Source organism: Abrus precatorius, unplaced genomic scaffold, assembly GCF_003935025.1.
Source record: "Abrus precatorius isolate BTA unplaced genomic scaffold, Abrus_2018 Scaffold11, whole genome shotgun sequence".
NCBI lineage: Eukaryota > Viridiplantae > Streptophyta > Magnoliopsida > Fabales > Fabaceae > Abrus > Abrus precatorius.
In genome coordinates, this window is record NW_020874303.1 from 21,997,087 (window position 1) to 22,022,594 (window position 25,508).

General features: G+C 31.5%; 3 protein-coding genes across 5 annotated transcripts; 2 read left to right on the plus strand and 1 right to left on the minus strand.

Moving 5' to 3' along the window:
• The first annotated feature begins 5,246 nt into the window (after positions 1-5,246).
• On the plus strand, positions 5,247-7,553 carry LOC113853972 (adenosylhomocysteinase). 2 transcript variants are annotated; one of them, XM_027484722.1, is made up of 3 exons: positions 5,278-5,671; positions 5,807-6,070; positions 6,437-7,553. In XM_027484722.1, exons 1-3 carry the CDS (start codon positions 5,360-5,362, stop codon positions 7,181-7,183), a joined length of 1,323 nt encoding a protein of 440 aa, XP_027340523.1. In that variant the 5' UTR covers positions 5,278-5,359; the 3' UTR covers positions 7,184-7,553. The 2 variants fall into 2 exon arrangements, with proteins under 2 accessions (XP_027340522.1, XP_027340523.1); XM_027484721.1 differs by having other exon boundaries at positions 5,247-6,070; positions 6,437-7,525.
• A 5,073-nt stretch (positions 7,554-12,626) lies between these two features.
• LOC113855171 (heat stress transcription factor A-5-like) lies at positions 12,627-16,788 on the minus strand. Of its 2 annotated transcripts, XM_027486684.1 has the most exons (3): positions 16,417-16,731; positions 13,457-14,345; positions 12,854-13,390 (listed from the first exon to the last, which is right to left on the minus strand). In XM_027486684.1, the coding sequence occupies exons 1-3, from the start codon at positions 16,642-16,644 to the stop codon at positions 13,125-13,127; spliced, it is 1,383 nt and encodes a 460-aa protein (XP_027342485.1). In that variant the 5' UTR covers positions 16,645-16,731; the 3' UTR covers positions 12,854-13,124. The 2 variants fall into 2 exon arrangements, with proteins under 2 accessions (XP_027342484.1, XP_027342485.1); XM_027486683.1 differs by having other exon boundaries at positions 12,627-14,345; positions 16,417-16,788.
• A 3,350-nt stretch (positions 16,789-20,138) lies between these two features.
• On the plus strand, positions 20,139-25,416 carry LOC113854782 (protein BUD31 homolog 2). The gene is made up of 4 exons (XM_027485996.1): positions 20,139-20,303; positions 22,113-22,214; positions 22,312-22,499; positions 24,894-25,416. The coding sequence occupies exons 2-4, from the start codon at positions 22,121-22,123 to the stop codon at positions 25,047-25,049; spliced, it is 438 nt and encodes a 145-aa protein (XP_027341797.1). The 5' UTR covers positions 20,139-20,303; positions 22,113-22,120; the 3' UTR covers positions 25,050-25,416.
• Positions 25,417-25,508: the final 92 nt, after the last annotated feature.

Sequence of the window (25,508 nt, forward strand, 5' to 3'; positions counted from 1 at the left end):
TTGAACAGTAGAAAGGCACACCAAGGTTGAATAGTATTATTGGTGGGTTTTTCTTTCTTTTAAAAGGTGTGGTGCTGCTTTTCATTTGAAATTTGGAAGGTGCTTACATCAAAGGCATCATGCAAGAAAGAACTTGATTTACTTGGATTAAGATTAAGCCAGAAATTCAATGGTTCTATATTTGACTGGAATCCTGAATGTGATGCCCACAGAACATGTATGATTTGGTTTTTAAGTTTCTTTCTTAATTTTGAGTGTTGTTGGTGGTAACTGGGTTGGTGGGGGCAATATAGCCAATCTATTCCTACCACAAAATCACCAACCCTCCCTCCCTACTACGCTGACGCTTTCCTTCCCTCGCACCGTGCTTTACTAATCATTTTCATAAAATAAATTAATAAAAAACGACTCTTTGAATAATATTAGAGTTACTATATTTGCTAGTTGGTAAATATTATCTCCGATAAATAAAACTATTGTTAAAAAGAATAATTATTATTTTATAATAACAAATAATATAAGATAAATAATATATATATATATATATATATATATATTCAAATAACGTTAAAATGAAAACTAGAAAGAAACAAGAAATTTATGTATGATTAAATTTGATTTAATCAAAGTCAAGATTCAGCAGCCATTAATTAACCAAAGTCAGCAACCACCTAGAGTGTTCTGCTTAAAAAAAAACACCGTTTGTCTTCGGACCATCAAGCTTAAAGGAGAAATGGTGTTTGTATAATAAATACCTATCAATATTTCATATAAAATTGAAGAGATAGAAAAATAAGAGAAAAACTCTGAACCCATACCAACTTCTTTAAAATTATTGATTCCACTTTAAAGGCATACCAGCAATTAATCTGTTTACTATATAAAAAAAAAAAAAACAATTATTGCTAAGTTTTATAAAAACTTGTATTCTTGCATTTGTAACCATCCTACAATTTGTAGTCATAAGAATCCACCAGAATATTTCCTTACAGACAACAAAATTTGGAGATTGAGCTCGAACTGGAATTCCTCCACCCATAACACCCATTTCGCTTTCTGAATATCTCTATTCCTTGTCTCTTGGTCATTGGATTGAACAACTTCACCAGCTTGGCCCTGAAAATCGTCGTTCAAAACTTGTCTTATAAATGATAAAGAAGCATATTAACCATAATTACACTGACTAGGAAACATTTTCATACTTGATAATTTCATACCTTTATTTTGTGGTTGACTTCAATTAGCCCACTCCCAAAGCTTTGCAAGAGTCTTTGAATCACGTATGCTATTTGCGGTTGGCACGTCCCAACTTCTAAACCCACGAGTACAGTACCTACCAGTAGTTTTTAATTTATGACTATACGATGCTATCTTGAGTCCTACGATTCGAATATTTTTCTTTAAAAATCCCCTTTTATAAATACGTGATTGTATACAATTAATTTCAGAGAAGAACAGTATGATGCATGTTGTCATCATAAATTAACTATTAGGATCGTTTAAAAAGATCGGAACCTCAGACAGCCGACAAGAGAATCACATGGGGTTTTCTTTCTTTTCATTTTTTTTCCTTTTGAGAAATCATGTTTATGCATAGAATTTGCCCTAAATATTATGTGACAAAGAGAGATAATAGGAAGAGATGAATTACAAGTGTAAAACAAAATGATTGTGGTGATAAAAAATTAAAAATGATATTATAAAAAATGTTGAAAAAAATACCATATAAACATTGTCACTCTTTTGTTTATTCATATATACATGGGTAGTTTTCAATTTTCTTACTTTACTTTTTCAAAACTACTAAACATTATAATTATGAAATCTTCTTGTTATATTTTATAATATTAAGATCACTTTCTTTTACTTGTAGCGTGGAAGCCCACTTTTTCTCTGTAAATTTTTGGAAAACAAATAATTTGACATCCTTTTTAATGTAAAGTGGATAGAGAAAAGAAAGGGATAAAAACAGTAAAGTAAGAGTTATGATTAATCATACGATAATTAATAAATAAATAGAAAAACAGTGAATGTAATATAATTTTTATTCTGTTTCCTTCAAAAGGAAGCTGACAGACACAGACTTTGCCGAGAGCGAGTATAACGTTTTCAGAAATAAGAATCTTGGCTGTGTGTTCAAACTTCAAAGTGGCTCTCAATAACGAGATTCAGGTTTTATATCTAGCTGTAAATTCAAGGGGTCAATAATATAAAATGGGGTTTAAGATAGGTGAAAAGTTAACCAGCAAAAAAGATTATTTATTGATAACATTTAACATTAGAATAGAATTGGTATGAATTGAAATGAACGTGTTTGATTATGTAACATTTAAAGTAATATTTGAAAAAAACAAGAGTGGAAAGAGAGCTAAAACAAGTGTGTGAACAAAAAATAGACACAGAATGAAGATGCAGTAGAAAAGGTGAAGGTTGGGTAAAAACAAATATCTTCTCAATAATTGTGAATGTGAGGGGCCAACACTTTTGGTTGGTCGAAGATGGCACAGCTAATCACAGTGAGTGGGGGAGTGGGGACCACAGGGTTGATTATGTACGCTGGTTTCATATTTTCCTTTTATCACAATGTTTTGGGACATCCTAATTTATGAACAAATAGATCACCGACGACAGAAAACGTTGTCGCTTCACTGATATTTTGGTTTGGCAATGTCCAACGGTCACCCAGCAAACAAAAGATGGCAAATCAGATGCAACCATGGGGACATTTAATTAGATATGTCATTTGAAATTACTTTTATTTAACTAAAATTTTATAATATTATAAAATATCTCATTCTTAAACACACAACTTATAGCTGAGTCACATGCAGTGCCAAAGGACACAGATACTACAAAGGCTTGCGCCCAAAAGACAAGTTTACCCCCGTTTACAAATTGATCGAAATAACTTAAAATCAAGTTAAAGATTAATCAAAATTGAAAACAATAAAACCAATTATCGTTCTGTCTTTACTTGACCCACTCCATCGACAGTGAATTTCATTTTCACCACAGTCGTATAGTTGTTTCAGTAAAATGAAAATTTCTTAAGTTATAGATTTATTAGAAAAAATTGATCGAAAAGATATACAGTGATCAAGTTTTTTTTAAAAGAATTTTATATTGAGTTAATTAATTTTGTGCCCTTAATTTCTAGTTGAAATATATATTTTGACAATTTTATATAACATAGTCTTAATAAGATTTTAATAAAAAAATTATATTTTAACAAATTTCTTGTACATAATATGACTACAAAAACATTGATTTTTAGTTGAAAATGCAGTAATTTTTCAAGTAAGTTTTTAAACAAAGTATAGTTAAGAAAAAAATATGATTTTTTTAAATCAAAATGAACAAACATTTCAACTAGTTTTATAAAAAAAATCGGTGGCTCAAGAGATATGAATTTTTAGTCAAAAAGAAAGTAATTTTTCTTTACAAGTTTATAGATAAAATGTAATAAAAAATATGAATTTTTTAGTTGAAAAAAATATATTTATTTTCATAAGAAACTTGTAACTAAAGAAAATAACATTTCAACAAATTGTTTGACAAGTTTATAAATAGTTTGTAGATAAAAATGTAAAATACAAAAATGTTAAAAAATTAATAAAAAATTATTTTTTGAGATTTTTTGAGGAAATATTATATTCATTCATTGAGGTAGAGAATTAGTTAAATATTACTTCATCAAAATTAGATTGAAGTTATTTTTAAAATGAAGAATCTCAAGTGTAAAGGGTTAATAAAAAATGAAAACTTTGTGTCAAAATATCAATACATTAAAAAGAGTTAAAAAATATGTTTTAAGCGATTATGTTATAGAAAATATGTTTTAGGTAATTATATTTTATTTTATCTATAAATATAACAAGTAAACATTCATATTTATTATATTAGTATTACCAATATTGTACACACATTAAACTTAACAAAAAAGAGACCAACAATTATTTATCTTATTAATTGAAAGTTATACATTTCATTTCATTTGCTTTAATTTAAAATTGTTTAGCTATTTTTTTTTCTTCTACTCAATTTACTTTTATTTTACGTTTTATGCAATGCTAATTCACAAATATATTATAAAAAAACTTATCAAGAAAATTTAAAATTTAATTTTATATTACTCTTGAATTTATTTATTATCTGAAATTATTTTTATTAACAAAATAGCATTTTGTAGATTGTAGTCAGTTCACATTCAAACTAAAATTGATTTGTTTAAAATGGCTTCAAATGTATATTTTTTTCTTTTGTATTTCTTCAAAATTTTCTTTTGTTTACCTGTGATTTTTTACGCAAGATAAAAGTTTTCTTAATTTTATCCTACTAGGATTTATTTCAGTATTACAGTATACGACATATTTACTTTAAATAATAATTTTATAGCTCCAATATCGTGTAATATAATATTGTTTCTTTTTTACATATACTTATATCGTACTACAGCTTGTGGGCATTTTGTAGTTACCCTAATATTGGTCCAGTCAAAAGCAATTATTTCAAAATATGCAGACTTATTCTAATTAGTGAAATTTATTTCAAAGCAATTTTTGATTTATTAAAAAGTAACTAAAACTCTATATATAAAATTATCTTGCATATTATCACATACATAAAATTACTATTAAAATTTTTAATTTATAGAATCATAATTACATATATCTGGAATCATAATTCTCAATTTGATTGAGTTCAAGTGGTGATTTAAGTCGCACAAAATTTAACTTTACATCGAAGTAATGAATGAAAATAATAAAACTAGAATTACGTGTATGAGAATATGAGAGGCACCTAAAAAGACATTTTAACGTTCAAGTGTATATTCCAATAGAGTATTAGTATGGAAAAAGTAAAATATTTGATAATGTAAATGCACTTTTTATAAACAATTTAAATGCGAGTGAATCATAAATTCACAATCAAGATATAAAAATGTTCTCATAAAATGAATTCAATGTGCACAAAATATTATAAAATTTCTTAACACCAGAATTAAGTGTATCATAACAATATCTTCCACTGTCCAAAATAATTTTAAATAAAAAAATTAACTTAATAAACAAAAAATAACCATTAACACCCAAATATACAATAATTCAAAATGTATATTATGAAAGTTTTAATTAATTATTATAATTAATCAAAATTGACAACAGTAAATTAAGAGGGGGTAAAACGTAAGTGGGGAGTGGAAAAGGGGTAGAAAGAAGAAAAGCAGATGGAGTCCACTCCTTCTCACCAACTCCCAGAGGGTCTGAATCCCTATTTATAGAGAGCACAATCCCCACTTCACACTCGCTCTGCCTCTTCTCTCATCTTCTTCGTTGGTCACAAACCCTTCTCATTCATCATGTCTTTGTCGGTCGAGAAAACCACAGGTGGCCGCGAATACAAGGTCAAGGACCTTTCCCAAGCAGACTTTGGTCGCTTGGAGATCGAGCTCGCTGAGGTCGAAATGCCGGGCCTCATGGCCTGCCGGGCCGAGTTCGGCCCATCACAGCCCTTCAAAGGTGCTAGGATCACCGGTTCCCTCCACATGACCATTCAAACCGCTGTTCTCATTGAAACCCTCACCGCTCTCGGCGCCGAAGTCCGCTGGTGCTCCTGCAACATCTTCTCCACCCAGGACCATGCTGCCGCCGCCATCGCCCGCGACAGCGCCGCCGTCTTCGCTTGGAAGGGTGAGACCCTCCAGGAGTACTGGTGGTGTACTGAACGCGCCCTTGATTGGGGCCCTGGTGGCGGGCCTGATCTCATCGTTGATGACGGTGGTGATGCCACTCTCCTTATTCACGAGGGTGTTAAGGCCGAGGAGGTTTATGAGAAGACTGGTCAGCTTCCTGACCCTGCTTCCACCGACAACGCTGAATTTCAGATCGTACTTACTATTATTAGGGATGGGTTGAAGACTGATCCTAAAAGGTACCGCAAGATGAAGGAGAGGCTCGTTGGGGTTTCTGAGGAGACTACCACTGGGGTTAAGAGGCTTTATCAGATGCAGGCGAATGGGACTCTCTTGTTCCCTGCTATTAATGTTAACGACTCTGTCACCAAGAGCAAGGTATTTTTTGTTTCCCAGATCTGCTTTTGTTTTGGTTTTTTGGATGCAGATTGTTGCTTTTTTCGTGTTTGGATGATGGGTGGGATTCAGATCTGTGTTTTTTTAATGGGTTTTGTGGCATTGGGGGAAATGATTTTTTGAATCTGTTAAGGGTATGCTTGGAAAGTCCACAAACTTTTGTTAAATCATCTTTTAACGTAAAGATATGACATGTGAGTGTTGAAATGAGTTCATGTTTGGAAGAAGGATGGACTGTTTTGTGTTATTGATTTATGGGATGGTGGATCTAGTTTATTATGGCTGAAATTGATGTGTCGTTTTCTGTGAGTTTTGTTTAACGATTGATTTATGTCTGGATTGTGGCAGTTTGACAACTTGTATGGGTGCCGTCACTCCCTCCCTGATGGACTGATGAGGGCTACTGATGTGATGATTGCCGGGAAGGTGGCTGTTGTGTGTGGATATGGTGATGTTGGAAAGGGTTGTGCTGCTGCCTTGAAGCAGGCTGGGGCTCGTGTCATTGTTACTGAGATTGATCCAATTTGTGCTCTTCAGGCTCTTATGGAAGGCCTTCAGGTTCTTACCTTGGAGGATGTTGTTTCTGAGGCAGATATCTTTGTCACCACCACTGGTAACAAGGACATCATCATGGTTGACCACATGAGGAAAATGAAGAACAATGCCATTGTCTGCAACATTGGTCACTTTGACAATGAGATTGACATGCTAGGACTTGAGAATTACCCCGGGGTGAAGCGCATCACAATCAAGCCTCAAACCGACAGATGGGTTTTCCCTGAGACCAACTCCGGCATCATTGTCTTGGCCGAGGGTCGTTTGATGAACTTGGGTTGTGCCACTGGACACCCTAGTTTTGTGATGTCCTGCTCCTTCACCAACCAGGTCATTGCTCAGCTTGAATTGTGGAAGGAGAAGAGTAGTGGCAAGTATGAGAAGAAGGTGTATGTTTTGCCTAAGCACCTTGATGAGAAGGTGGCTGCTCTTCACCTTGGCAAGCTTGGAGCTAAGCTTACCAAGCTTAGTAAGGATCAGGCTGATTACATCAGTGTGCCGGTTGAGGGTCCATACAAGCCTGCTCACTACAGGTATTGAGATTGAGGTGATGAAGGGGTGATGGAGAGTGAGAGGAAGGAGAAACCGTTCATGGATCGGCTTGATTGTTTCATTTTCATTTTTGGATTTTTGTTTTTTAGACTTCTCGGATTTGTGGTAGAAGAATGAATTAGACGTTTCTGATGTCGGTAGATTTTCTGTTCGAGTGGGTGGGACGGGTAATGAGCATGGCAGCCCATTGGTTTCTGTGAGTTGAGACCAAATGGGTTTGAATAAGGCTTGTTTCTGTTTGGGGATGTGTGCATTTAGTAGCTGAAATCTGTGTTTATGGGCATCTTAATATATCAAAAGAAAATAAGGATATAAAAAACAAAAAAAAAAGTTTTTCTTACTCATACATCCAATATTATTAAATACTAAAATACTGTTTGGGGAGATAAAGATTTGCCAGAACATTTCTCTTAGCGACGCATTCTTTAATATGGTTTTTATTATTTGGTAAAATTATCATTATTAAAAAGAAAATAGGGGTAAGACCAACATTATTTCATATTTTGCAAAATGATAATTAAATACGTTACTAAGCAAGTTAAATAGCATTTTTCTTCACTATAATGCGAAGAGAATAGGTAATTGCTGATTTCAGTCAACCTGTCTTTCACGGAACCTTTATTATAGATATTACGTAGCCCTCATTAGACACAACCCTTGCCTACTTCATAAGGATTGAAGTCGTGCCTGAACTTCTGCTGGTACGGAAAATGACTAGTAGCCATTTGCATGTTGAATATGCTTACTGTATTTTATAATTCTTGGACCCCCAAAAGAAAGAAAAAACTGTTCTTTATTATTCTCAGTCGGAACCTCAGAATCAATTAGTCAATGAAGGTTGCAGAAAATAAGCATGAGCGAGGTATATTACAGATTCATTGAACAAAAACGACTATTTAGAAGTTTTTAAAACGTCAATATCAAATTCAAATTAATTAGTGCATTTATCAAAATTCAAAAATAGTATTTGGTCAGAGAAAAATGAAGGGAAGGGGAATTTTTTTTTTTTTCTTAAAATGATTGGTTTAATATTTTGAAAAGAAGTGGAGAAGAGGAAGTAGAAATCTCTACTCACTAAACTTCAGGAATGACAAAAAGAAAATTTATCTAATGGGTATCAAAGTAAGCAAGGTAATTTAGCCAGTCAATGGATTTACGTGTGAATATAAATTGATTATCTATATTAATATTTTTTTTAACAATATGTAACTAATTAAAATTAATATGAATTTAATTTGAATACACTGAGAGTATAAAAGTGTAAAGATTTTTACACTGTCATCTAAACATGTATTATTATATTAGCAAAAATTTTTAGATTTAGTAATAATTAATATAAAAATTATATCATATATTTTAATTGGTTGACATTTACATTGACAATACACTAAAATTAAGCTCAATTAATATATCATTGTTTTGTGGACCTTAGAAAGTGCTAGCACAAAACTAGTAACTTTGTTGAAAGTTTACTTATTTTATTTTTTTTACTTTCGATATGCAGTATCATAAATTATAAGATCTAATTTTACTACGTTATTGTTGAACATTTGTACTATATATTTATTTTTTGAGTTTATTGTAATTTTGCATTATATTTGATGTGTTTTTAATCGATGTTTTAGATTAGTTTAGTAAAAAGTATAAAAATTATATTTTATTTTATTCTTCATGTATTTTAGTTAACTATGAATAATAGAAATGAGTATGAGAATTTAGGTACTTACGAACATAAGGATTAAGGTTGTTATCCAATTGATACGAAGGAGTAAAATTAATATTTTAAAAAGCAGGAATAAAAATAGGCCTCATAATATCTTAGAATATGTTTGATTTTTTAAAAAACAGTTTTCTGCTTTTAAAAATAAAATTAAAAATATTCTTCCTCTTTATCATCTTTACTCAATTTCATTTCATAGCTTAAAGGATTTGGAAGTGAGAATTTTTTAAATAAATTAAATAAAAAATTATTTAATTTAATGAATATATTTAACTATCTTAAGTATATAATAATAAATTTATTTACTTTCTTTTTTTTCTCCTTTTTCTCTCTTTTTAAATCAAATAACCGAACACTAGATAAATTTGATAAAATTTTGATGATATTTTCGCTAATTCAGGAAGAATCTCTAATGAGCTGATGAAAAGGACAAAAGCAAACAAATGGAAATTGAAGAAAAGAAAAAAGACAAAAGGTTAGTCATTAGTGGGTGTAGAGAAGTAAAAGGTTGGTGCATGGTGCCGTGGTAGGTGGCCTCCCACTTGTTTTTGTAACCTATTAAATAGCAACACATTTCTTTAAATATTTTTATTATTATTAAAATTTATTAAAACTTAAAAAACAAAGTGAGTTTTATTTTTTTATTCTTAAATTAGTGTTCCTTTTTTATATTTTTAATACACTTTAATAATAATAATAATATATATTAAAAAAAGTATTACTAGTATTCTACTAAATAAATTTATGGTAGGATGTTGTGACATTATTTCATGTGAAGACAACAAAACATTAGTTATGGAGGCTTTCAATATTGTTTTTGGGACAGTGATTCATTTTAATAATAAATTGAATAATCATTGAGTCGGATTCACATATGAGATTTCGCTGATGAATTTTAGTGTATAGCACTGTGAAGAAACGGTGAGCAAAAGTTATAATAGATTATGTAATATAACTATCTTATTTTATAAGATAGAAGAGAGTAAAAGTTATTCAGGTAATATAGCATCACCAAATAAAAAAATTAGTAGAAAGAGAATAAACAGAAAGAAACACTGTTTGAATTGATAGAAATAAGAGAAACAAGAATAGAAAAAAAGTTTATATTAAAATTATTATTATTATTTTATTTTAACAAAAAATTATAATTTATAATTTAATATTTTTAAATTATGTATTTTTAAATATTTTATATTTATTTAAAAAAACATTTTCAAAAAAATATTAAAAGAATAAAAATCTCACATCCCTCTTCACTCAAAACGGATTTTGAGTGAAAAATAAATTGATGGGCTCTGTATAGAAGAGTTTTTTTCACTTATATAAGACAAAACATGTCAATACATAAAAGCTTTCTTTTGCTACATTTTTCTTTTCCTTTTAATCTTTTCTACCAAAACAAACAAAACATAAGATTATGCGAAGGAGCTTGTAATTAACACAAAGATTATTACACTTTTTTACTTCGACTTTGAAAACAAGTTTAATGAAATTAAACTTTTTTTTGTTCAATAGTGCATAATGAGTAGAATTACACTTACCATCTGAAGCTTTTTTTTTTGGTTTTGTTTTTGTCATTACCTTCAGCAGCTTAAATTACATTTTGTTTTGGTTGGGCCAAAAGTATTAAAATTGACCAAAAACATAGTCCAGAAATATATATTAAAAATCTCCCTATAAGTCGTTTGTATAATATGTCAGCATTTTGTCTGGACAAAAAAATAATATATTTCTGTCACTTCAATATGGCCATGTTCCGAAATAACAAAAAATAAAGAAAGAAAGATAGTTGTCACGTTTTATTTAAGGGTTTAAATAATATGAACAGGAAAGAAATTATCATTGGCCTGTCATCCAGTTACTTAAAATGCTTTAATTGTAGAAAGTGAATTTGTTTTAAAAAAAGTGATACGTACTATAACAAATTGGTGATTTAGATATATGAATAATTGTTTAAATTCAGATTGGAAAATAAAGCAGTTAATTTTGGCAGATGACTGATGAGATTGATATTTTCCAAGAAAAATGTTTTAAAATTTGTATTTTCTTTGTCATAAAATTGATGTTTTTAAAATTGTTGAAAAGGGATGTGGGCTTGTTTCCAGACCCACAACTGCCCATTGCGTATGGATTGGATCCCCCAAGTGCACCAATGCACACAGCCTTCTGACACAAAATATTCATAGCCTTTACTTTTGGAAATTTTATATTTGCTGATTTGCACTACCTTTGAGTTTTTATTGTTACTTTAGAAAATTACATTCCAATTATGATTCATAAATCACTTTCATAATTTAATTTCTAAAAAAAGGTAAATATATTGTAGAAATTAAATTCTAAAGGGATAATTGATAAATTACTTTCAAAATTGAAATGGAGCAGACAAAGCTCAGTGCTTAGTATATGCCAACCTTGGTGGTTGTTTGAGCACACACGTTCTATTGTTCATCTGCTAAGCACATTTCACTTTCATATTATGATATTATTTCTCACTCAACTGCCCACCCCGTTCCCACCCCAACAAGGAGAATAAAGTAAAGAAACAAAAAGGAAAACAACAGATCGACTTAGAAAGTTCTCGGTTCCTATCACTCTACCTGAAATGACACTGCTATTACTATTAAAACGCTGGAAGGACTTGACTCATCTATAATTGAGAATTTTTCTATTAGTAATGTGATGTGATTGACTTATTTAGAAGAGTTTATAAAAATACTTTAAGGAATAGATCTTGATAATCCTTATGATTCCAAAACATCTTGGTATTATGTGGGAGATGTGTCAAGAAGGAGTGGTGTCACAAGCCCCCCATTCACTTTTTAAAATTGCCACATTCATAGTATTTGATTTTTGGTCCCCATGCCTCTGAAATTTGCCCGTCCCCATCATGAGGCTATTGAATCATGTTCGAGCTTCCTGACTTAAAAAAAGAAACCAATTGCTCAATTAATGAACCCCCTCACCCAATCCTCCCTCCTCATTTTAACAAACTCATTTGATCAGCTGTCTACCCTAAAATTGAGCGTATAATTTTCTTATCATCCATTTTTAAAATTGAGGTTTCTTTACTGTGTTTGCTCCTACTATCGAAATTGAGTTCGTCCCTCGCTGACCACAGCTCATGTCTATAATTGTCTCTCTACACTCGTTAACACCATCATCATAAAAGGGGTGCTTCAAGACAGATTTTCGGCTGTCCGAAATTTATACTTCCAACAACAAAGGCAAAAGAATGAAAGACACGCATTCATAGTCAATCATAGGTTTGTGCCTTTATGATACACTGTACTTCCGCAAATTTGCATACCAACTGTTACCTCGCCACCATATAAAAAATAAGATGTGTAAAATGAATTTGCTTTTTAAGTACACATGATAATCCGGTCACTTCTGATTTAATTTAAATCTTATAATATAGCATGACTCCAAACTCAAATGTGCTCTATTACTTAAAATCTTTAGAAACAAGCTTCACTTGAAAGAATTTTATCTAACCATACATATTAATGTTGACAACATAAACATATGTATTTCTATTTGCTAGTTTAAGTGTATTTGCTAATTTCTAAAATTCAAATAAGTAGGTAAAATAGAATTAGTTTCAAAATCATGAGTGAAACAATTGTTGACGGTGAATTTTAAGAACTAGAAAGAGTTGTGTCTCGAAAATATTCAACCAGCAGAGAGTTATGAAACTAATAGATGATTTGCAGACAACATATAATTATATCTCTTTAGAATCATCATGGCCAGAGACATCCTGGTTACTGGTGTCGACAATCCTTAGTTACCGAACAGTTAGTACTATAATAGTATTATGCATCTGATCATTCAGTGAACAACACAGTTTCCGTGTTGTGTTAGTTGGAATTCCATCACAACTTTCCACCATGTAATGAAGAGTAAAGTTGATGCTATTCATCAAATACCTACTGCTAGCTCTCTCCACAAACATGGAGGAAAAACCCCCGAGTCAAAAGATTACAACAATATGCGTGAAAGCCATTCCAAAACTTGAATATATATACATCCCACCCAAGCAGCCAATTAACACTATATCCATCAGTCCTCAAAGCTGGTAAGGATTTCAGATTTTTCACAAGAGACATCAGGCAGTAAGCCAGAATGATTTCAGCCCCTTGCAAATTATATTGTATATTAATCATGGAAATCTCATACCATTACTAACTTTGCTCTAAGACAGCGTGCTCAAAGTGTGAGCTGATCCATGTTCTTAATGTTTCTAGAGATTCCATGAACTGATCGCCCTTCATCTTGTTCGTCGTATGGGTTTGCTCGGTAGTTGGATATTGCCTCTTCATTGTCTGAACAACCTGGTCTTTCGGTAAGGAACTGTTCCCAAAATACATCATTCACTCTATCTGGAGCAGCAGGGTTAACTTGGTTGTTACTTGGAGCCTCATGTGATGAAGCTAAATTGGCAGTCTCAGCAGCTACATTTCGGTTTGAGGAAACTCCACTATCAGATTCTTTACCATTGGCAAAAAATCTCGATTCTGCCAATTTGCCAATTTCTTGACAGTCTATTTGGGGTGATCTGGCTGAGTATGAATTTCTGTTGACTTGCAATGGACAAGAAGCCAAAGTTAAATTTAGTTGGCAGGATATATGACTATCACCTTCTTCACTACTTGGCTCCAAAGAGTGCAGTTTTGGGCTCTCAGCAGTTGTTGCTCTTCGTGATAAACATGAATCCATTTTAAAAGTAAACGATGCCCCAGTATCTGCAAGCTCTAATGTTTCAGGTGGAAATGCAAGAGCTGTTCTTGTCTGCACTCCTTTTGGTTCTTCAGACAGCTTCTTCTGTGGGCTTCCCCCCTCTTCATTTGAGCTCTGGGTGCTGCGTGATACTAAGTTCATATCTGAAACAGCAGGTGACAATTCCAGCCTGAGTTTATTTGAGAAATCTTGATGGAAAACATTCCCAAATTCCATTCTAAAATTGCTATGACTGTCCATAAAGTTACTTTCAGCAACTGGTTGCATGTGATCAACCAGAGGCAATCGCCTTTTCTTATTATATGCTGATAAATCCATGGACTCAATTTTGCGTGAAAGATGTTCAACAAAAGTAGGATTATGAAGAGCCTTCTCGAAGAAGTTCAGCAATTGTTTCTGCCTCTTCTCAATACCATCTAATCGTTGCAGAAAATCTTCCAGCTGAAGCTTTGCTGTTGACTGATGCTGTTTGAAGCTATAAATATTGGATTCAAGAGCAGTTTTCTCACGTGAAAGTTTCTCTATTTCTTCCTCAAATGCTGCCCGTTCTGGATCTACTGGAGAACCTGGAGGATGACTATGACTGTGGATAGGTTTCCTGCGGTGTATATTCTTAAGAAGATGCTTTTGATCTTTCACAAAATCATCATTAGCAAATTCCCATCGCTCAGGATGTACTTTTCGAAATCCCTGATAATGAAGAAATATCAATAAACCAAAACAAATTAAAACCAAATACTGGTTTTCAATACTTGACAATATCAACAATAAAAAAATTACATGCCTATAAGTAATTATTTATCATTCCTATACTTATACCCATATTGGTGCAACATAGTCTATCCTGAGGTGAAATTTTTCTCAATAATTTCTAGAAAACATAGTTCAAACTCCAGGGCATGGGCAAATGAGCTAGTCAACTGGTGTCAGGAACATATCTAAGGTGCTTTATTTCTAAACTACCAAAGAACTAGTCATTGTGAAATGACTGTGCGTTGTCTATAGACCCAAGCCGCCAACAATTATCCATTTTCTGCAAGATGAAATAAGGGTGGAATCAGTAGTTGGAGACTTAATCGACAAGGACAAGGCTACGAAACAACTGATGTTTCCTTCACAACAAGCCTGGGAATAAATGAAGAAATCAACTGATAAAAGGAGGAGTATCAGAGTTTTGAGGAAGGGGATTGTGTGTTTTTGAATTTGAGATCCCATCAGCAACAGTGTGCCAAGGAAAATTAATCCTAAACTTGCAGCATAGCTCTATCAATTGATGGAAAGAATTGGTCCTGTAATTTAAAAGGTAAAATTTCCTACAATTTCCCAAGTTCATCCCATTTTCCATACCTCTCAACTTAAGAGGCCTGTGAGGAATAATGATTTCATGAAGGAAGGAACAAACTTGGGGATGGAGATGAAAGTCACAAATATGAAGATCCCTGAAAGTGCTGGCTATTTGAAACATTACACAACAAGGCCAGAAAATACTGTTAGCCAATTTAGCGGGAAGGGCAACCCATAGAAAAGAATAGATGGAAAGATGGCTTTAATGGAGTGTTTGGATATGGGTGGGGTGGTTCAAACCCATGTTTGCAAGAGTAAATGTGGGCATTGCAATTTTTTTCAACATGTTTGGATTTATGCTTCAAAAGAGATTTTGACTCTAAAATAAATAATGAGCAGAAGCAAGTCTCAAGTAGCCTTTGCACTGAGTTGAGAATTTTATACTAAATTTTACTGCAAGCTCATTTTTAAGACCAGAGTTTTGAAATCCCATCAATATGTGAGTGCAGATAGACAAGTGTAAAAACACTCAACAGTTTGATAGCACAGCCCTGAATTTAATGATGGGAACAACATTTTGAAGGTATTGATATGAAGATGAGAATATTAATAAGCATTGGTTCTTTGTGAGGCTTAAGACCTACTAATAGACCTACATGAACTAATTATGCACCTCGGTTGGCCATTTTTATGAATATTTATAACTGAGGAAGAAAGAGGAAGTATATAAAGTAGAATAACAAATCCTCCTCGGGAAAATGCTATCCTCTGGTACGGAGTTCATCAAGTTTGGTTATTTAAGGATGAGTAATTCAATTAAAATAGACCGTATTTTAATCACATAATATTCTCCAGTGCTCCTCACATTCCCAATGGTTTCTTGTTGGCATACAACAACTTTTGAACACATTTTCATAATTAATATGGATGTGATATACCAGGGAGTTGCAGAAGATTGATCAACCTTCTTTGATGCAGTCAGAGTCCTATATACTAAGCAATATCTTCTGCCGAGTGCCTAGTTTTTTCCAGTGCTTTATTTGAGCAAAGAATATAGCAAGGTGGAGCAGAAGATTTTTTATTACCTTCTTCAACAAATTCTGAGTCCTATACCCCAAATCACTACCTTTCACTGTTCAAACTTGTGAATCTTTTTAACCCTAACTAAGTTATATCTTCAGATAAACTCCATCAGATCCATATTGAAGGTCTATCCATCTCACTATACAGTTTTTCTCTATCTTGTGATGACGATCACCATTCATCGTACATAAGCAATGTTTCAATTCAGTTCCGGGCAAATATCCAACAACAACGATTAAAAAAAATAGTGAAATTCGGTAACAGTTAATTTTTACCAAGACAGAATCAAATTAAGCAAACATATCAAACAATCAAATTAGAGACATAGTGAGAACGAATAACAATCAAATAAAAACAAGCATATCCAACGAAGAAACGAATCGAAGTAACTCACGTAGGTATTGAGCTGGCGAATAAAGCTGGAGAAGTTGTTGTGCTTGAAATAGGTTGGAAGAAGAAGGCGAGCAAACTCGGGCGGGTTCCAAACGACGAAGCTGCCATTGGTGGAGCTCCACGAAACGATGTCGTCGGTGGAGGAGTCGTCCACCATGTCATAGGTCTTCAGAAGGAACGGCGCCGGGCCTCCGGTTCCGACGGCGGCGGAGGGCGGCGCTCCGTCCATTTCGGAATGCAACGGATCTTTCTAGAATCTCTTGTTGTTGGGAAGAGAGAGAGGTTTGACTTCAACGCGGTCTCTACCGTAGGCTGCTGGTTGTTGGTGTTTGATAAAAAGCCAACTGCCAAACCCATCCCTCAAATCTATTCTTTTTTGTTTTTGTTTTTGTTTTTGTTTTATCTCTCTGCGTTGGATTGTGCATCCAAATCCAAATTTAATATTAGGTTTGTAAAATTGGGCACTAATTATTAAGAACAATAACAAATTTTGTAAGTGCATTAAATTTAACCTTGTTTAAAATACTATATAACTTACTTTTTATATACTATAATTAACTGCTTTGATTCACTTCAGATTTTGGTCAAATAAAGTTCTTCGACTCACCATAAAACAATAGGTATATATTTTTTAGACAAATCTTCATGCTGTGAGAGAGTCTTCGCTTTTCGAAAAACTAATATGTGTTAATAATATTTTTAAAGATTAATTTATCGATTTAGTCTTAGGTTAAAATTTCTTATGAAGTATATTAATTTCATAAAAAAAATTGCTAGTTTGTGAAATTTTTAATTCAGAAGTATAAACAAAATTGACACTGTAACTTTTTTGTTATTTTTTGAAATAATATTAATAACTTTTAAAATAAAAAAAAACTCCAATGTTTCCATCAAGCAACCGACAAATATTTCAAAGGCGATAAGAAGGCCGTTATTTACCTTTTTGAAACCCTAAGCCTAAGCGAAATAAAAAATTAGGATATTTTAAAAAAATTATAAAATATAATAAACAAAATAAAAGCATATATTGATAATTTTATTAAAATAATTTTTTTAAGTGGATATAATTTTTTCTAATAAAATTATAAAAAAAATACTTTCATTCAAACAATTTTTATGTTATAATTAACTATAAAAACATAAAAAATAATAAAAAAATAGGTTCTATGAGTATTTTGATATGTAAAATCATTAATGATAACATATTTTTTTAAATTTTTTATCGATTAATAAAATTGTGAGATTATTCAACAGTTCTTGTCATTCAAAGATTCATGGGACATTGATGACTTTAAGTAGATTTTGATTAACTTTAACTTTAAAAAACTTCTTTCAGTCGATGATATAGTCAGCAGGACAATAAAAAAATGTGATTAAAATATTTAGATAATAATCTGTAAATTTGACAAACTCAATAACTATTTAATTTTTTGAAGAAAATTAAAATTTTTCATGAGCTTTAATGTTAAGAATAGTAAAATTTTGAAATTAAATGAAGTTTTAAGTCTATAGAAATCAATAAGTCGATTATGTTTATAGCAAGTGAGATACGAGAAATTAAAAGGTATTTTTTATTTTTTTTTATTTTTTTTAACTACAAATTGTAAGAGCTGAAATTTTTTTCAAGTAAAAGTATGACATAATTTTTACTTTTGACCCTCTTTTAAGTTTGAGTCATAGGCAATCACACCTTGAAACTATCTTCAAAACTGGGCCTGACAATCTATTAAAAAAAATGTGAGATGTAAAAATAAATTTTTTTGGTTTATAATATTGAAAACATAGACAAGATTAGGTAAAATTGAAAATAGATATGTTATCAACTGAGAAATAAAATAAAATAAAAACTAAAATCAAATGTTTGTGAAATGATCATAAGACTGTACAATATTTTCTTGGTAGCTAAAAATTTTATTTTGCTCGCTAAAATTGTTTGAGCTAAATAATATTGTTTGTTTCTTTAGTGATTCTTAACATTTTAATTATAGTTTAAATAATTTTTTATTATTTTTCATCATTATCAATATAATAGTATAGATAATTTATATTATCTATTTTATTTAAGTAAATATTTATAAACAAAAATAAAGTTTTGAAAATTTATTATTTTAATATTAAAACGATAGATAATTGAAAATAAATTTCAATATAAATCTAATTATTTAAATATAAATACATAATTATTAAATTTAAATATTTATTTAGCTGTAAGTTATACTATTATCTATTATTTTATATTTATTAGTTATTTTATATGATTAATGAGAGTAAATAAATTTATAAAAATTAGAAATTCAACTAAAAATTTATTATTTTAAATTAATAAGTATTGTTTGCATCGTCTCATACAGATATAGAAAATTTATAATAAAAAAAAGTAAATTTATTGTTTTTGTCTTTTAATTTGAGAGTAAAATTTTATTTTGTCATCTAACTTTATTTATATTTATTTTAGTTTTTAATTTTTAAAAATATTTTAAATAATTTTTTTCTTTAACAACATTGATTTTGTTAATATTTTTTTATTACGTATATTTTTACATACTTTATCATATTTTTCTCTCAAATATCTGTGCATTATTTAACATTAAAAAAAAATATTTAAGCTTTCTCACCACCTTTTGACATCCATCGTGTAAACTCTTCCTTTTTAGTTCATAGAGAAATTATATAATGATTCCTTGATTAATTTTAAAATCCAAGCTACCGATATATATTGTCTTAGTTATCAAATTATTGTTTATATAATGCTAACTTACAAAAAGTGTAATGTCACAATTGATACTTTGAAAGAAAAATGACTTAAAAAAAAAGTCTGAATGAAAAATTCTACACAATAATATTTAAATTTTACAATTAAAAAAAACACAACGCTTATAAGAATAACTTTTAAGTTCCTTTCAATTTTATGGTAGAAATTAAATCTATTATGAGAGTTGGTTTACTTAAATAAATTTTTTTAATTAAGTCAGGTTAGTCAAATAAAAAATGAAAAGGAAGAAGTATAACTAAAATTCTTAGAAAAAAGACAATGTATAATGTATGACAAAAAATAACAAAATTTATCATTAGAGTTAATATTTTTTTAATAAAAAATACTTATTTAAAATATTTTAAAAATTAAAACAAATCAAAACAAAGTTAAAGAATGAAATTAAATTTGATTCTTAAATTAAAAGATGAAATTACTGACCTTATTTAAAGAAAATTTTTAATAAATTCAAACTAATTATTGTTATCTTACTATAGGAAGAAATATTATTTTTAATTAAATAATAAATCATTTTAATTAATAAAAAATTTATTTTATTGAAAATATTAACTTAAATTTTAAAATTAAATTAAATAATTAAAAATATAATATTTTATTAAAATATTTATTATATTTTTACAATATTAATATAATAAACATCTTTATTCTTAATATTATATAAAATATCTAGCTATTTGAATTTATTTTTAAGAATTAAAATTAATAAAATCTAATTATATCATATAATTCAACTTAAGATAATTTAAAATAATGTTCAAAATAATGATTTTCAACGTATTTACAATTAATAATTAGATTGCTTTAAAAATACAAACAAATGAATAAATTATAAACAAAAAATATAATTTACTAATATTTAATAAAAAATTAATTAATAATAAAAGGTGTATTTATAACCGCGTGTCACTGGTGATTTTCAAAATTAAATTCATATTTATACACGTGACGATGACACGTGAGATTATTTTGATAGCCTGAAACTTACAGAGAAGATCCCAAAATCATTTCTCTTCTCCCTGGTTCTTGGCTTCCTGCAGTCTTTCCGAAGAGCGCCCCAGCATCGCCGTCTCCGATTCCGCCTCCATCGCTGCTGGCAGAGGCCCTCGCCGTGTGAGGTTGGTTATTTCTCCCTTTTGAAGTTTTTAACTCTTCTCCTTTTTTATTTCTCTACCTGAGTTCAGAATATTGTTTCTTTTGCCCTAATATCATCTACACGGATGAATGACGTAACTTAGGATTTTCGTTTCCTTCGAACTTACGTAATTTAATTGAGTCTGGTTTAGAAATGTTCCTATCTATATATTCATAAAAAAATTGAAGGGACCAGTGAATAAGAGCAAATAAGTTGCAAGCAAGGTGAGAACAACAACACTTTACTCGAACGAGAGCAGAAGATCGTGTGTTAGACCATATCTAGGGTTCGACCAAGAACAGAGAGGGAGGAGGAGCGACCAGTAAGTAATTTAGGGTTGGAACGGAATTGTTTTTTGGAGGCAAACTGGGTCATACCCGAAACTGGGAGTTTGAGTTGATAAAAAGTCCTACGATTTTAGATACGATTTTAGGAAGAGCCAAAACCCCTGGAGGTGCGGCTGCCGCTTAGAGCTAAACTCGAGTTATTTTCTATTATTGGGAATCATCGTGGTTTTTGTGGTTAGCTCTGCCGCTGGAATTTGAATGGTTTATTTGTCCTTCTTTGTTTCTTTAGTGGTTGTTGGTGTCGTCCTTGATGTCAGGGTTGTTCCATTCAAGATCTATGTTCGAGCTTTAAGCTACTGTGTTCTGTTCTGCATCCAACTTTGAGCGCTGTGTTTCATTTCACGTCCACATTTGAGCCATGTTTTGTTCTGTATTCTGTTCTGCATCTGGGTTTGAGCTTTCATTTGTTTTGTTTTGCTTCAGTGTGTTTGTGCTCTGTGCTTGCACATGTTTTGTGAGTTGGTGTGTTTGGCATTACTCCATTGTGTTTGTGCAGTTCTTCCATGTTCGAGTTCTATGCATTGCCTGTGTTTATTGTGCCATTTTGTTTGTTAATGGTTACTTTAATTTGTGATTCTTGGCACTTACCCATGGAGATTCTGATGGGGTAATATTAGTGTATAACCATAAACTAGAAAAACTGAACTCCACATTTGTCTGCATCAGAATATGGATGTTCATTGCATTCTTGTTTTTATATTTTTCCCTCAATCTCTGCATGAGTTGTGTTTAGTTTTGGTTTAATTGTTCTTCTATTAGTATTATGTGATTTAGGAGCTTATATATATTAGAAACTCCTGTCTGATATGCTGATTCATGTATTTTGGTTAATTTATAGGTTATTATTATTATTATTATTATCATCGAAATTGATTTGTTATTATGAATTTATGATGTTAAGAGTTTGTGATGTATGCCTTGTTGTAATGTATTATTACATGTTTTAATAACATATATTTGTTTTGAAGGCGTTTGAACATAAGGAGATTACCTTCAAGATTTGAATCTGTTTGTTTGCTGAGTTGTTGGTTTAACTTTATTGCTATTTTCTGGGAGTTTTTATGTTCTCTTTCTCTCAAATTTAGTTGTTCCATGTTTGTTAGTTACTGTGTTGAATTTTATCTTCAAGATTTTTCCCGCCAATTGAATTGTTCAAGCCTTCTCAAATTTTGAAATTGTGGGATTTTACTTTTCAAGTCTCGATTTTAAATACTGTGTTTGTTGGTCATTTTGCCTTGACTTTGTTTAATAACTACTAACTTGATAGCTCGTGCCTATTAAATAATAGCTGTATTTTAAATTTTGGTATTTTGATTTAATGACATCATGTGATCCATATAGCCAATTTCACCTAGTGGGATAAGGTTTGGTGGTGGTGGTGGTTGTTTAATATTGCTTAGAATATGTTGAAATTGACCCTTTGATGTGACTTTTTCCTTAAACAGTTACAAAAATGCCAAAAGTAAAGACAAACCGTGTTAAGTACCCTGAGGGATGGGAATTAATTGAGCCTACACTCCGTGAACTACAAGCAAAGATGAGGGAAGGTTGGAATTTTACACGTTGCACTTGCCTTACTAGATATTTTTACCTCCTTTTTCTTAAACCAATGAAAGTAATGGTTTTATATCCTTTATGTGGCAGCTGAGAATGATCCACATGATGGCAAAAGAAAATGTGAGACATTATGGCCTATATTTAAAATTGCACACCAGAAGAGCCGCTACATATTTGACCTCTACCATCGGAGGAAGGAAATTTCTAAAGAACTGTATGAATTCTGTCTGGATCAAGGATATGCTGACCGCAATCTAATTGCTAAATGGAAGAAGGTACCTGACTAAACTATTTTATTCTATTTTGAAACTGCCATTTTTCTATTTCTTTTTCCATATAGGACAAGGGAGTTCTTTAATAAGAAAAGAAAAGTGCAACTAGAAGGAAGATCAGAAATCCTCCAGTTAACGTAAGATAAAAAAAGATTCTCTTAAACAGATATGATTAAAGGCAATAAAAAGAGCCCAAAGCAGGGTGTAAGATCTATGAATTTGCAACAAATCATTTGTATTAATCATGATAAGTATCACTCTCCTAATAAAGGACTTGGCCTTTGGGAGAGGATTGGATTTTAAAATGGATTTATCAGGGAGAAATCTTTTAAGGGTTATGTCAGTGAGTATGGAACTGAAAGAAAGTTTTGCAGGAAAAAAGACTGGAGAAGTCCATGGTTTGCAAACTCTTCTATAAAAATTGGTCGAGTTGAGACTTGAGAGAGATATAGAATATAGATTCAATTCAAACCAAAAGGGATTGTAGTTTACTTTATTATCCATATTCATATCTCTGTAAATTAAAGTCCCTGTTTCAACAATGATCTTAGATTCTTAGTCTTAGATTTGATTCAATAGAAATGGCTATTGGGCAAACTATGTAATGTGGAGAGATGAAACATGCTGGCCCATCCAAACTTCCTCTCAGAACTTGATAAGGATACTATCACCCAAAAATTTGAAATATACTACTGGAAAATAATCTTCCAACTCAAAGAACTGTAATCAGCAGTGTTGCTCACTTGGTTAGCATTCCACCTGTTCTAATGGGCTGTACTTGTTGCCACATAGAAATAGTCTCCAAAGGAACGTACCAAATTCATTTAACTGCCAAAGCTAGTTATTTAACTGCTGAAGCAATGTTTTTATGTTTAAATGCCAAATTACCAAGCCCTAATCCCCCTCCATTTTAGTTCTACAATGAACCTCTCAACCAAGAACTAGCAGAATGATTTCTTCTCTGTTCATGCCCTGCTGATCAACGTAAATGCATTTATCTATCTTTGGGTCACTTTGCATTTTTGATAAGCAAGGGTAATTAACCAAACAAATTTGGATAAGAATAGTCCAAGTCCAATCAATCACTTAGCAAATGCTTAGAAATAATCATTAGGACCCCTGAAGGAAATTTGAGAACTACTCAAAGAAACTGCCAAGAGTGGGGCAGAAAGAACCTAATCATCCACATTGACAAGTGTCATTTCCTTCCTCTAGAAATAGCAGCAGATCATCATTAGTAAGGTTGGAGATCACAACCTAATTAACTTCTCACTGTCCTCCAATCTAAGATTTAAGATCAACATTCACAAACAAAGAAAGTAGCAATTGAGAGGCATCTAGGCACGCATCTTCTCCACTACACTGACTTTCTATCAGCAATCATGTCTTGACCAACTCACTCTTTCTTAAGCTTTTTCAAAGTCCAGTTTGATCACCAAACTCCCTCTTTTTCTGGTATCTTCCACCACCTTTTTAGCAATAAAAGCAGCATATAAAAATTTTCGTCCTGCAATAAAAGCAGTCTGATTTTCTGAAATGATAATTGGTAAGATTGCTCATTTTCATTGAAAGGATTTTGGTAGTGAACTTAAAGTATTCCAATGACCAGGAGAATCCCTTGTGCTCAAAATTCATTGTAATTTCTATTCTTCATCTTAATGATTTTCTTCTTTGCTAAACATGAAATAAACAAACTTGTGAGTAGTGTGCTCCAGAACTGCCTCTGTTCTAAATTTTTCCCCCTCTATATGTTGTGTAATCTTCCCTTTGATTGTTAATGATGACTGCCTTCAATTTTTGGGCTTTTTAGCATTGATGTGTGTATATGAGAAAATAATTTATCTTGTATAGCGGCCATCCTGCTCTATTGCTTTTGGGTTGGCTGCTTGCATCATTCTCCAGGATTGACAACTATGAACTCGATACAACTTGATTAGCATATTTAGTGTGATTTTGCATTTACAACACCTAAAATTATGTCTCAAATTTTTTATAATGATTTTGTCATTTGCAAAATTGTTTTGAAAAACATTTGATTTTGTTTCGAACAGAAAAATGTGATTAATGTGGGTGAAAGCTAAACAATAATTACCTTGCATCAAACGCACTTTTAACTAAAATCAACATTACAAAGTCATGATCATCCAAAATTAAGTTTGCAGATGCCTATTCAAACTCACATTTTGTCAGTCTGATATTGATGACTTGTGGAGAAATGAGAAAATATGTTAATGCTGTATTCATTGTGCTTTTTCCAAGATGTTTATTGTTACTTGGTAGCAAAAATCGTTAAAATTATTACCTTATTTTTGTGACTAAGATTTTATTTAATTTGTTCATTCTATGTCCTTTCTTTGATCTGTTTACTTAAATAATTGTTTTTGGTTGGAATTGCAGCCTGGTTATGAACGTCTATGTTGCTTGAGGTGTATGCAGCCACGTGATCACAATTTTGCCACCACTTGTGTTTGCAGAGTTCCCAAGCAACTTAGGGAGGAGAAGGTCATAGAGTGTGTTCATTGTGGTTGCAAAGGTTGTGCTAGTGGGGATTGATTGAACATCAATTCTAGTATTAGTTGCCAATGGAGGGTTTCTTAGAATTAATTTGTGCCTTCAGCTTTCTGTTGCCTGTAACCCTAACCATGGGGCACAACTTCTCCATGTTGTATTGCCGTCTATTAACTTCATGAGTTCGATATATTGGGAATGTTAGTTAAGTATTATCTGCCTAGTATGAATCTGACTGGAGTTTGGTACCTTTGCATTGATTCGCGTGACATGGTGTACTTTTGCTCGATATCTCACGGCTTTAAACATTTGGCGTAGAATAATTGAACAAAGGTTAATGCAAACAACTTTGGATGGTACTTTTTCCCCCTTTGTAATGTTTTAAGATTGAAGTCAATACAAATCGCGTTTTATATGTTTCGAAGAGCTAAAGTTGATAAGGAAAAACGTACTTCTGATTAGAGCTATAGACAGTAAGGTATTTCCCTAACTAAAAATAGTAGC

What these genes read in the sequence shown, in the direction of transcription:
- LOC113853972 (XM_027484721.1), top strand. Translation starts at nt 5,360, where the DNA reads ATGTCTTTGTCGGTCGAGAAAACCACAGGTGGCCGCGAATACAAGGTC. An exon ending in ACTCTGTCACCAAGAGCAAG is followed by an intron (nt 6,071 to 6,436) that starts GTATTTTTTGTT and finishes GGATTGTGGCAG; the next exon opens with TTTGACAACTTGTATGGGTG.
- LOC113855171 (XM_027486683.1), bottom strand. Translation starts at nt 16,644, where the DNA reads ATGGACGGAGCGCCGCCCTCCGCCGCCGTCGGAACCGGAGGCCCGGCG. An exon ending in TTCGCCAGCTCAATACCTAC is followed by an intron (nt 14,346 to 16,416) that starts GTGAGTTACTTC and finishes CTTCATTATCAG; the next exon opens with GGATTTCGAAAAGTACATCC.
- LOC113854782 (XM_027485996.1), top strand. Translation starts at nt 22,121, where the DNA reads ATGCCAAAAGTAAAGACAAACCGTGTTAAGTACCCTGAGGGATGGGAA. An exon ending in ACAAGCAAAGATGAGGGAAG is followed by an intron (nt 22,215 to 22,311) that starts GTTGGAATTTTA and finishes TTTATGTGGCAG; the next exon opens with CTGAGAATGATCCACATGAT. An exon ending in TAATTGCTAAATGGAAGAAG is followed by an intron (nt 22,500 to 24,893) that starts GTACCTGACTAA and finishes TTGGAATTGCAG; the next exon opens with CCTGGTTATGAACGTCTATG.